Raw genomic sequence first — 12,985 nt, 5'->3', positions numbered from 1 at the left:
GTGGAGATGAGTCTTTGAAAGGGTTTGTAAGTACAATGGTGGCTTTTCATTCAGATATTTTTCCCCTACTGAGAGTTGCTTATTTTCAGGCAAAAACATTATGTTACTTTTTTTTCCATGCATTAATATGACCCTCTAAACTATTTATTTACAACTTTTTAAAGTGATGACTGGATCTGCCATTTGAGGTTCAGAACAGCAACTGCAACATAGCATCATCATCAACACAGAATTAAGTTTTCAGATCGATGCCTAAAGAAGAACCTGAAGTAACTGTCTTCCTTAAAGCTTACATTAAAGAAGTGAGAAATTGTTGGTGAATTAAAGTATGGTGTTCTACTTAGTACTGGAGAAAATGCAGGCCAAGAGACTGGAACATAGGAGGAAGTGAGATTATAGGTTAAACAGATCATGAACTTAGAGGTGAAGATAAAGCTGCATCAAAATTGTATAAGGTTGGGAGGAAATATGAGAAAAGATACTGACAGTAATGTGACTAGAGTGCTAAAAGAGAAAATGAACTGGATAAAATTTTTAAGAAACGCTTCCCTGATTTCTGCTTTAAAAAGACCTAAAGAATTAAGTAATTGAATATTTTTTCTTGAATAATGTCAGACAAGGAAATGTAGTAATTAAAAGAAGATATCCATACATGCATGCAGAAATAAATTTAAGGAAGCAAAAATGAATGTATGGTTTCTTATCGATTTCCAGTAATTTCAGAAATGAATTACATATTGGAGTGCTATAAGGTCCATTCCAAAAGGGCAATTTGCACCGCAGATAAAAAGCTGATCACATATACGAGGGCTGCTCCGAAAATACTGCCTCCACAATGTTGGTGGTATAGCAGTAGAGGCTGAACTTTCTCACTGATACTCATTACATGTTGTTGCTGTGTGACAGAGCGCAGCAGAGGGGCAGTCTGACAGAATGGTGTCTGACATGAAAGTGCATATGAAGCTTAAGCGTGGAAATGAATTCCTTCAAGTGGAAAAAAGGGCACCCAATGGTATTCACTGACACTTGCTTTATGTTTACAGAGACCAACCAGTGGATGTGAGCAGTGAGGCAGTGGGTGGTGCATTTCAGAGGTGGTAACAGTGCCAGTGGGTCACCTCTGTCGGTGCAGATGTTTATGGCAGGCTCTTGCTCATCACTGGTGAAAACGCAGAGCTACTGCTGATGAAAGTATTGAAAAATGTTGTGATTTAGCTGACAATTTGCTCTATCAAATAGTCTTATTGCAGTTTTTCTATCTGTTGTAGCTTCCAGTGAATTAAATAGGAGGCATTACTTTCGGAGTGACCTATGTATACCACTGCTATCACTGCTAATTCAACACACAGCCTACTTTGTGTTCTGACCCACACAAGCAGGGCAACTGACACACTTAGCGGTACAGTGAAAAAAAACCCAGCGCAATAATTTGTAAAGGGGTCATCTTAATCAGCAGCAAATACCACAGAGCAATTCAACACAGCATACTAGGAACACACGTACAAATTTTCTACTGAGAAGAGAGTATTTGCGCCCCTAACAAGTACTCTTGATGTTACTATACAGAATCCAGGAAAAAAAAAAAGTTCTCAGCATCAGTGAATCATCACAAATTTGCAATACAATGTCCTTATTTTGATTTCAGTTAAACTTGAATTCAAAGGCAGGAAAACAGTTTTCTTTCCACTTCAGATAATGCTTGCTGTTCAGCTGATGGTTAATTTTTGCTGTTTCAAACTATAGAAACTTACAGCCTTGTGAACTAAACTTAAATCTTACGCAGCTAAGAGAATTTTGCCAGAAAACTGTGTAAATGGGAGTTTCATCTTGACACACATTTTCACATTTCTGCAATATTTCACATATCAAAATTTACAAAGCAACACTCTATTTGGGTCAAAGTCAGTATCAGTCCCAGTAAAGGCAGTAAGGCAGCGCACCTTTCTGCAGCAGAATTTTAATAAGAAGGTCTGTTAACAGGATTAGCTAAATAAGTCACAGGTGGCTCTGAATCTACAAAGCTCGTTTTTATTTATTAATTTTAACTATGCTGAAAAACTGCAATAACAAATGCCATGTTGTTTTTTTGTTTTGTTTTTGTTTACTTCTTCAATAAGAAGCATTTGGTAAAATCACCAACGCTTGTGTGAAAACTGCTGCTGTGTAAGTATACACTGAAAATCAAGCAAAAATATTAGGAGTGATAAAAGCAACTTTTTTGAAAACATTTAATTTACTATGATTTCTTTTTTTTTTTTTTTTTCAAATTTAAGGAGGAGTAAAACAAAAACCTGAAGTGAATCTTACCAGGTTTTAGATATATGTGAGAGTTAGAACAGCTACGTTAGTGATATTTTGGAGGTATTTCTGATAATACATAGAAATACAATCACAAACACATAATGCCATGAACAACAGTAATCTGAAACACTCTTGTTGGTCAGAAGGAAGGAGCTTACAGAAGAAGCTGCAATTTAAGGCACTGTAGAAAACTGCTGTGTATTACCATAAAAGACCAAATAACTGCAACTCTACAAGCTGATTAGTTTAATAATATATACTTTAATATATACTCCCTATCTTGAGCCACTGTGTACCTAAGTATTTTGAAGGCTGTGTCATACAGAGACTACAAAGATTTCTGTTTAGCTTTTCACTTTTTACCGTATATACAAGAATGTGACATACACATTGCCTTTTCACTACAAATGATATATATTGAAAATTTCTTTGAAATTGATGCACAAACTTTTCTCTATCGCTGTGCAAAATAAAGTTAATCAGAGAAAGTGAGCATTATCTTCATCACTTTGCACCCCTCTTCCTCCCTCTGTCTCTCTCCTTGCCCTGTATGGAAAGGGAGGAACTCTGCTTTAGATTTTGGCTTTCTTTTTCAGAGAGTGGAAAGAATAAGGTACTCCAAAATGAATAACAGTGTCACGGAGGATAAACAGGAACTGTTTATCACTTTCTGCCTTTAAAAAGTTAGCAGTTTCATACTTGGTTGGCTAAAACTAACTCAAAGCACTTACACCAATAACGAAGATAATTCAACAGATGGATGATTTTCAGAAGTATGAAAGACAGAATTTACCAAGCACAGTACACTGAAATTATCTGTATGAATGTAAGCATCAAAAAATCTGAAGTTGTCTCACCTCTGCATGCACAGCAATGATATTCACTAACGCTTCTTTCAAATAGTTTCTGACACCTGAAAATAAAAACAAAAAAGGTAATTAATTACTTTCATTCTGTTGTCTCAACAAAGTCATAACATTCTCCTGTTCAATACTGTACTTTTTTTTTCATTCCTTTCACTAGTACTTTTGCAATCAGAGGTAGAAAGAGAAAGTTCTATAGCCACACCACTAGTCTATTTCCTTTTTCAAATCAAATGGAAAAAGGCACATTTCCCTACAGCAAAAGCAGGTTCCTGTTTCAGTATTCTTCTCTGGCAACCCAATTTCACCATTGTGCAATTTAATAAAAACCTAGCATCATTAAGAAATAACTTCTGGATGTCTTGCTGGAAGACGTACTGTGGCAGAGAACATGCACGACAATTTGGTAAATTCTAAGGAAATGGAAGAAAAGGGTTTACATACAGTAATCATCATGAAAGTGTCACTACTTTATACCTTTATATCATTACATAAACAACTATATTATTATTGTAGATGGAAATAGCAAGGATTTTTATTTCTCTGAAGGTGCTTCAGAAGATATTACTCATGACAGTTTATAAGAAGATGTCACACCTTTCTTAGTAGAAATTTCCTCTTGGGGAAAGTGAAGAGATCAAGCAATTTATTTACCAAGCAGATGAAATGATTGTCAATTTAGAAAATACTCTGAACAGGAGGACATTCAGCAGGGTATGCTTCACAGCTAGGACAGGCTGATTCCTCTATGCCACTGTGGATCTGCAGAACTAGATTCCAGGTTTGGAAGATCTAAAATGGGCAACAATCTAAAATTTGCCTCAATTGCTTTTCTGGTGACTCACTTTGTAGGCAAAAACAGATTAGAAAGCATTTAATTCATTGAAGTACATATAAAAAATGAAAGTGTAATGCAGTAATGAAAAGGTTACTGATCCACACGACAGATCAACTTCTAATTTCAACTGCTCCAGTACGAGAGAACATTAAATGACCCCATCACTCCCTTCAGTAAATTGAACTGATAGTAACATATGAAAATCTTGGACAAACACTAGTGCAACTGCATAGCTCAGAGATCACACTGTGATTAACACTGCTGTTATAAAAACTACAAAGCAAACCTTTAACTAGTTCATCTTATTTACTCCACTCTTCCTCTGATCCTACTATGAAAAATCACTTTCAAAAAGATGTATCTGAGTATATAGAAATGAAATGCTCTACGAGAAGATGCAGTAACATTTCACCATCACCAACTCACTTGTGGTTGATCTGTTTTGTTCAATGAATGCTGCTCCCACAGCCCATCCCAAGATCTTAAAGGAGACACTTGTTCTTTCTTAGACAATTATTATGGAACAAATATTTTATAAGAGGAAGACAAGAGGAAAACAGGACGCCCTTGCAGGAGGTACCAATGCATATTTCCTATGTCTATACTGTGAGATATGATGCAGGCTAGAATTCAGATTGGAGGGCTCTTTCTGAAGCAGCCACAGATCTCTTGAGGGATACAAGAATGTCTGGGTGAGGATGCAGAGGGAGATGCTTGGTAATAACTCCTATTCCAACCTGCTGACAACATGTAGCTGAATTCTGCACTCAAATCTGTGAATCAACACAACCCATTTTCAAAACTCATGGCAAAGAGGCAAGCATTGAAGGAGACTTCACTGTTTACTTGCTGAACCTACAAAACAGTCACAATCTTTTTAGACCGAATGTTTCAACTTTCGCTTGGGAAGAAATGCAAATAACTGTCAAAGGTAAAGAAAAAAAACAAGTATTTCTGACATATTCCAAAATGTTTCTAATGTCTTTTGTTGCTAACTTTATCCTCTTCCTTGAAAAATCTGTCACTCTTTCCATTTCGAGTAACCCTTAACAAAACAAACAACACAGTAAATAGGCTTCAAGCGTATAATTTCTTGTTATCTTAGTAATTTTTTTGCAACAAGGAAGGGAGGGAGGGAGGAATAAAGCAATAGCAGAAATTTTATAAACGTTTTTTTCCTCCCGTGTAACCTGCAAAACAAAGTAAGGATGCTACACACCAGTACTTGAACCACACCAAAAGATAACAGGTATGTGTGGAAATGCAACACCCCCTTCCTTTTCCTCTGCTGCTACTCTCCCCCTGCTTCACTCTGCCCCAGTTTAAATCCTTCACAGGCTTTGTACCACAGAGGATAAAATTTGTATCACCTCCCGTAGCCAAACACAACTCCCCAAGGCACCAATCGGTGGTATGCAAATCACATCAAGAGGTACAAGGCAGATTTGGGGCCTGGTTTGCAGTTAACCTCAGGGTGCAAAGCTTGATTTCGGTCTGCATAGCAATGTGGTACTCAGCTCCTGGCTGTCTTCTGGCATCTTGTGACAGGAGGACCTTTCATGTGGAAACAGCGTGTTTTTCTTTGCGCAAACGCCAGGCAAGATAAAGCCTTATACGATCCCTTTCTCTAAGGATACTTGAACACTGCTAGAGCACGTTCATGAGTCAGTCAAAGTAGTACTCTTGCACCAACCTGCTTCTTCTCCAATGCAGCAACTCTCACACACTCCAACTCTTGTACAGCTGGGAGTTGCAATGGAAGTACAGAGAGTAGGGCTGCTGCGTGAAACAGAGAGGGCAGGTGCATGTCCAAGGAGAGGAGGCCTTAGGGCATGTACCTAATGTTGAGCCGGAATAAGTGTCATCAAGGAGGTGAGTGAAAAGCTGGGATGCACACAGACTGAATGAGGTAGGTTGCATAAGAGGGTGACGTGCTTTGAAGGAAGAATCCTCATTTCCCACCCATCTCACCAAAGTTAATGAGGTAGCATGCCTCCTCGTGTGCTTTTGAGCAGCTTGGCTCTGCATAGGAGCTGCTAATTCTGCCTGCTGTTGCTGCTGCTGCTGAGAGCATCCAAATTAAATAGCTTTTGACTGTGCTAGTGAAGGCTGCCTATCACCTCTGTGTGAAGAAACCTTCCATAACAAAACTAGTTAAAAACTCAGTGGCAGAGTTGGAGGCTAAAATTAGGTACTGTTAATTTGTACAAATGTGAAATACTAACGTCAGCAAAATCAGCACCAGGTTTTAGGTATCTCTGCCTGAGATGGATTACATAAATTACCTTAAATGGAATAGAAATGGAACCTACAGTAAAAGCAAAGTGACAATAGCATACTGTACATTGCTAGCCCATCCCAGCTGTAAGATAAAACCGTTAACTACAACCTCACTGAAAGGGCAGAAGCAGACATTTTATTGTGCATCCATTTCCTTACATTTGTCCTTGGACAAAAGGGTGAGCTGGGAATTTAAAGAAGACTACTTCTTTGCTGCAGTTCCAGTAGCTAGCAGTAATGAGATTTTCCTAAGGTTCTGCTATGTCTTCAGAACCAGGAAGCTCAGCATGGGCTCAAAGATGTCCTCAGTTTTTTAGGCTTTGCAATTTAACATCAAAGAATTAAAAACAAACTGCGCTAATAACAGTAGTAGTGCTATGCAGCTTAGAGATAGTCCATGCACATGAAGCTGTAGTTGCCTTAACTGTAGCACCTAATAGTCTGAAAGATCCTGCCTTGATAAGCTAAATCAACCAGAGATGGAGAGAGGGTGCAACTGTACTCCAAACATATCAGTAAGTGGAGGTAGTCAGGGCGAGAATGGAAAAATAGTTGAGGTGAAGAATACTACTGGAACAATGAAGAAAGGTCTAACAGAATGGACCATCAGCAAATTTAGGTTGGAAATTAAAAGTAATCATGGAACAGGTTTGATTTCATTTTGCTGTTTAATATGTGGTGGTACGAAAAACATTGCTATCTGGGAGCCAGTTTTCTATCCTGAATAGAGTGTGAGTAAAAAGGGCATTTCCCCCCCAGTCCTTTTTTGTTATTTATGAAGGATTTTCATTTTTGCATTTGGAGACAAAGCCAAACATATCTGAATGTCAGGACCTGCAGGCATAGTTAATAACAATACTATATTTTGAACTACAATTAGAAAATATCGAATTTCTGATTTATATCACTGCACTGTTTGTGGCAAGCTTTGTTGAAGCAAAGTATTACTTTTCTGGAGTATGATTCAGTGGAAATACAAGCAGTGGCATCCAACTGTGAATTTGTTGTGAAATTCATTTCAAAATGAAAAAAACTCTGTCTAGAATAGAATTTTTGTGCAGCTTTCTCTACGACTGTTCAGCAGCCCACGCAATTACAGTTTTTGGGACACCACGTTGCCAGTTCTATTATACAGCACTGAAAGGTAATGCAGCATATAACTGTAGGTTGCAACTATTAGGCTAATCAAGTGAAACATAACATTCTTAAGTTTAAAATACCACTTATTTAGACTATTGAAGCACATATACAATACCGTTTCCTAGCTTCTGACAGAAACGTGTTAAAGAAAGTCTCAACAAGCCCTTGCAATTTCTCTCAAGAAAATGTTATTATTCTGTTAGAGCACAAATGCAGTCCACTCCCACTCTATTCTTAACATCGAAGAATCTGACTTGCTAGAGAGTTCCAGCTTTCATTAACAAAGAGCCATTAATGCTCTAAAGAAAAATGGATGGGAAGACTTATGATGTAAAAGTGAAGGACAATTTCAGCCATCAACTATCACAATGGCTGACAAACTTTAAAATAGCATCTTCCAATTTTGGGCCCTCCACTGTACTTTTTGCTGGTAAAACCTCTAGCAAGTTTATCCATTAAGTTTAATTTTCAATTTACATCACTGATTAAAATTTTTACAAATGAAGTCTGTCAGAAAGTCTACATCTTTGAGCAACTGTAATGCTACTGTAAAGCTGTAGCAAGGATGACTGTGTGAACTATGGGAAAAGGAAAAGGGAAGAAGAGTTGTGGTTCTGCGGATTAACAGAAACTGAACTTCTAGCCCACCAGTACAGGAGTCATTCAGGAGATGTTCCGAGGGTGTAGTGCTACCAGTTGTCCCACATGCAGTTCTAAGAGCTATGTTTCCCCCAAGTACTTAGATGACAGCATTCTACTATGAAACCTCCAAAGTGACTGAATAAGCATGCAAAGGTTGGAACTGCAATGTAGTATGCATAATACTAAGATGAAAAGAAGCTGCAAACACTTGCACACACAAATAGAGCAAAAGCTGCACACATGCTACAAATGAACCCACAGGATGATTTTTTTTGTGTGTGTGCCAGAAGCTAACTCAGTTCTTCAAATGATCCAAAGACTAAGAAAAGAGGATATGAATACTAAACATTTTTCACCTCTTCTGCAGGCTAGAAAACTCAAGTTCAAGGAATGAGTTGTCATCCTGCTAGGGCAACAGAAACACACAGGAAAGTGCATTTGCAGCTTAGGTTTGACATATTTTAACTCTAGTGAGAAGGGGATCTTATTTGAAAACCAACAGCGCTGAGAGGACTGGGAAGCTAACTGTGCCTATTCTGTGAAAAGGAAGAGGGCATGATAAAAGATGCAACTGTTTAAGAAAACAGGTGGTGTCAGAAGATACCCCAATTCAATGGCAATGAAGCCCGCACCTGATGAGGATTAGAGAATACAAAGGGATGAAAGGAAAAGGGTTCTGATGTAAACTCACTGTCACAACGAGGCAGGAGTATTAAAAGCCGTTTCACTTCTGTGGAGGAGTTAGAAAAGTAACTTACTGCAAGCTCTACAGTTTACCTGCCACTCAATCTCGGCTTTTTATTGTTTAAAAAACAAAGATAAATTTTCACCAAAGATGAATGCATGGTTTTTTTTTAACACACTGACCAATTACCAGACCTCTTTTGAGTGAGTCGACCTAAACTCTGAGACTGAAACAGAAATGAGTCTTGGGCAGGCACAGAGCCACCAATTCAGGAAACATCAGGGAGCATTCTGGCCTCAGTAGGAGGCCAGTACTTGCTTTGACAAGTAATTGCTTCTGATGGCCACAATGTTTTTAGTGCCTCTGAAAAGTGAGCACTGAATTTGCTGGCCTTGAGGCTTGAACATGACTTGGTACAGCTAGGAAAATTGATGCCCGGGAGCCTGCAATTTCAAATTTTAAAGCCATCCAATTGTATGTAGTATTTGTACAATTTATTGTTCTATTCGGTGTGTTATGCCAGTAACAGTCAATTAATCTGAAAACTTTTTTTTTTTTTTTTGCCTGATTACTTTCTGATAAAAACTTTCCTCAAAAATAACAACAAACGGAATTTGTCGATCCAAAAAGATGAATGTTTTTCAGACCTACTTGCGTTTGATACCTGATGTTTCATTTGCTATGCTGACAGTGAATTTAAGAATAAAAACACATAAAGGAAGGTAAACAGGGAAAAAAATATTTCAACTGCTCCATTTTAAGGAATGTACCTGCTTTTAAAATTATTTGATACACATTATTTTCAATTTCATTACACCCTATTGCCAGACTTAACTGAGATAATATTGGAAGTGTTCACCTCCAAGCTTCAGAAATACAGTACTGCAACTTTACATCTGTCACACAGAGTGCTTTGAACTGTCAGTTAAGTTCCTGCAGCTCTTCTCTAAGTTTTTAACCTGTTAAATGAAACTGCTGGAAAAAAACCTGCAAACATCTACTGCAAGTCGTTAATCACTGCTGTGTAGTGCACAGTAAAAAAGAAACTCAATGGTAGCCACAAAGCCATGCAACTTCTTTAAACAGTCTGATTTTAACTGTTGAATTTCCTCTGGGTTCTGCTGAGGCAATATTTAACAACTGTTCTAACTAACTATTGTGGCACAATTTCTAGTGTGATTAGGATGTTTTTCTTTCCTCCAAGAACTCCCTCTTACACAAAAAGCACTATGGGCAAGCTGGATACTCCATGGGACAGCGGCCTATTTTTATGATGGCAGATCTTGTAACTCACTTTGCAACACACCTAACAAGACCAATCCTACTTGGCAGAGCTTCCTCTTGCTCAGCTGAAGTGTCCTGACAAGTTGAGTTGTCCAGTGCCCAAAATACACCACAGAATTTCACTTTCCTACCCAGACTAACATTACCCATAACTTGTGATTCAAAGCAAATACTATCTTTTTTGAAAACTAAAACTACAAACAGGTAAGACAATGGGTGGGAGGGGGAAGAGGCATTAAAAAGCGAAACACTGTTTGAGGTCACAGCAGGTCAGCAGAGAGGTTAATGTTGTCTGCACGTAAGTTGCTAGAAGGATTTCAAATAAATCAGTGCAAACATGCCCTGGTACACAAACCCTTAAGAGATCTGCAGGACAGATCTATGTTTCCTGTACTTACAGATGACTCCCTGAGACCAGAGCAGGAGGAAGCTCTAACCCTTGACTACCTTATCACATGAATCAAATGGGAGGCAGCACAGAATAAAAGTCCAAAGAAAAATGGATGTGCATTCAGAATAAACATAATTTATACTGTAACTTAGACACAAAGTATTTCAAAGACTTGGGCTACAGAAACATGAAGTATCTATAGCAAAAATTGTTTTACATTATGCTGGTGTTGTGAAACAGTTTGAAATGGAAGTATTTCACTTGGGTTGGAAAAAAAAATACACTTATACAAGCAATTTGGATTCAGAATTAAGCATTCAGGATTAAATGAAAGAAGGTTACATGTACCATGCAGTTGAATTAAAGTGTTGTTTCTCAAAACTATTTAGAAATCTAACACTGACAATAAGGGAAAATTTAATGTGATTAAGAGCCTGTTTAATTCAAACATACGTATGAACTGAAAGAATGAAAATTCGCTTACAGATGAAAACTTTGTGCATTTCTAGAACAAGAAATTCGATTTGTCTTATTAGAAAATGCTCTGAATTATTGAATATTTCTGAAAACAATTTTAATAGCTAGCCAATATTTCCAATTACTGCAATGAAAACAAGACTTCATTTAGAAAAATGGTCTTTTTATTTCCAAGAAGCCTATGAGTTTCAAGATAGCCTCCTAACTGTGGAATTGAAAGAAACCTAACTTGTTTGCAGACATGAGACTTTCATGAACTGTAGCACTTGTATATGAGTATGTCATGCTCCTTACTGAAGTGTCCCCACCCACACAGTGTTATCACCTAACCCAACACCCCACAGATGTTAAAAAGATTAAAAAAAAGAAGTAGAGACGTGACTGGGAATTTCCCCATGGACATAACAAAGCAGCTCACTTCTACTCTTTACAGCAGGTTTCTGCTTTCAGAGACAGTTGATAGGAAATTAGCTTCAAATACTGGTACTTCCAGTGGCCTGTTTTCTGAATCAGGGTAGTTATACAAGCTTTTTTTTTTTTCTAATTACTACAATTTATTTTTTTTAATCATGTTTTGTTCTTTTTCTTGGATAAAAACATCTCTGGTACACTGCAAGATCCCAACAGTAAAACACCAATGTCTGACAGTAACTCTAAAAATGTAACTGTACCAGTTCACAGCCTTTACCACAACCAAAGCTGCTTGATTTATTCTACTCTCTCTTCCTTTTGACTCGAATAATGTTCTAATTGATTTTTAAAAAGCTAATAATTACATCTAGTAAAAAAAAAATAATGACCAGTGCAAAGAATGACCCTCAGGTGAATGTTATTGCTTCTGCTCTCTCCAAAATAAGAAACACAGACAATGCCTCCTAGAAGAATTAAATGGATGGCATCAGCATAATCAGTAAATTTTCTATTTTGCAGTAAGATTTATGTAGTCTGATTCATAGAACTACTTTTGCTACCTCTGAACATGATTATATGTATTATTTAAAAATATATGCATAGTATCACTAGCAAGCGAGGACAATCCTAACTGAAAGGCTGAAGTTGAAGGAAAGCCATTGTTTAAAATTAAAGTGAAACTGAAGACACAGTTGCAGTATTCACAGACTTTTATGGATTCATTTAGAATCACAGAATGATAGAATCACCAAGGTTGGAAAAGACCCACAGGATCACCCAGTCCAAACACCACCAAAAATTCCCACTAAACCATGTCCCTCAACACAACGTCCAAACATTCCTTGAACACCTCCAGGATCGGTGACTCCACCACCTCCCTGGGCAGCCCATTCCAGTGCCCAGCCACTCGTATAGTAGCATTTGATACATCTGAACCAAGTGAAATGTAATATGAACACATCAATGCTACTAAAGCAGAAAAAACAGACAGTGACTCCAGAGCGTCATTTGAATTTAACAAAGAACACAAAAATTTTCTCTAGGCCACTTCCTGCTATTGCTGGAAACATTCCCTCCTTTAAGCAGAGATGGATTTCAAGGTACTGCACTAAGTGTTGTTTTCAGAACACATTCAGAAGAAAATGTGAACGTGTAGGCAAACTGGAAACTCTCTGGAGAGATTACCCACTTATTTAACCACATTTCCTGTTTTTTTAACCCATTTGTCCTAAGTCAGTCCTTAACCACTGACAAAAATAGATATAAGTGTGCTATAAATAGTTCATTAGTGGGTCTTTCTTGGTAAGACTGAAAATGTTTTCATAAATCTATTGTTCATACTAGCTCCATACTAATTGAAGTGAATAGAAGTAAAATTTACTTGAAATTATCCTCTGCATAACTCATGGTAATTACAATCATACAACACCCTAGAAATCAGAGCGCTAAAAAAACTGCTGCTGACCTAAAAAATATCTATTGAAAACTGAAATTTGATGAAGAAGTAATAATTTGTAAAGCACCTGGGAAAACGATTTTTCAAAATGCAGTTCTGACACAAGTGAGAACAAAATCTAAGAGCCGTGAGTCAGGACCCGGCCAAATACTTTGAGATCTGAGGAACAGAGCAGTACGATTTTGAATTAGCTGCCTTGCTCTTACTTTCAGCCATG

At 37.6% G+C, this 12,985-nt stretch overlaps 1 protein-coding gene across 2 annotated transcripts in view; it reads right to left on the bottom strand.

Annotated features, from left to right (window-relative positions):
- Positions 1-12,985, bottom strand: part of EXOC2 (exocyst complex component 2) — a 132,742-nt gene that overhangs the window by 8,452 nt on the left and 111,305 nt on the right. For both annotated transcript variants that reach the window (XR_006172130.1, XM_042839900.1), the window contains exon 24: positions 3,159-3,214. Coding sequence is in view for 1 of the 2 variants with exons in the window: in XM_042839900.1 (XP_042695834.1) it covers positions 3,159-3,214 (56 nt within the window). In the remaining variant the exon portion in view is untranslated. The remainder of the gene's footprint in view (positions 1-3,158; positions 3,215-12,985) is intronic.

Source organism: Centrocercus urophasianus, unplaced genomic scaffold (genome assembly GCF_019232065.1).
Source record: "Centrocercus urophasianus isolate 14NV4802_14NV808 unplaced genomic scaffold, USGS_Curo_1.0 seq_11, whole genome shotgun sequence".
Taxonomy (NCBI): domain Eukaryota; kingdom Metazoa; phylum Chordata; class Aves; order Galliformes; family Phasianidae; genus Centrocercus; species Centrocercus urophasianus.
Note: the sequence above shows the minus strand (reverse complement) of the source record. Positions and strands in the feature narration are given on the sequence as shown.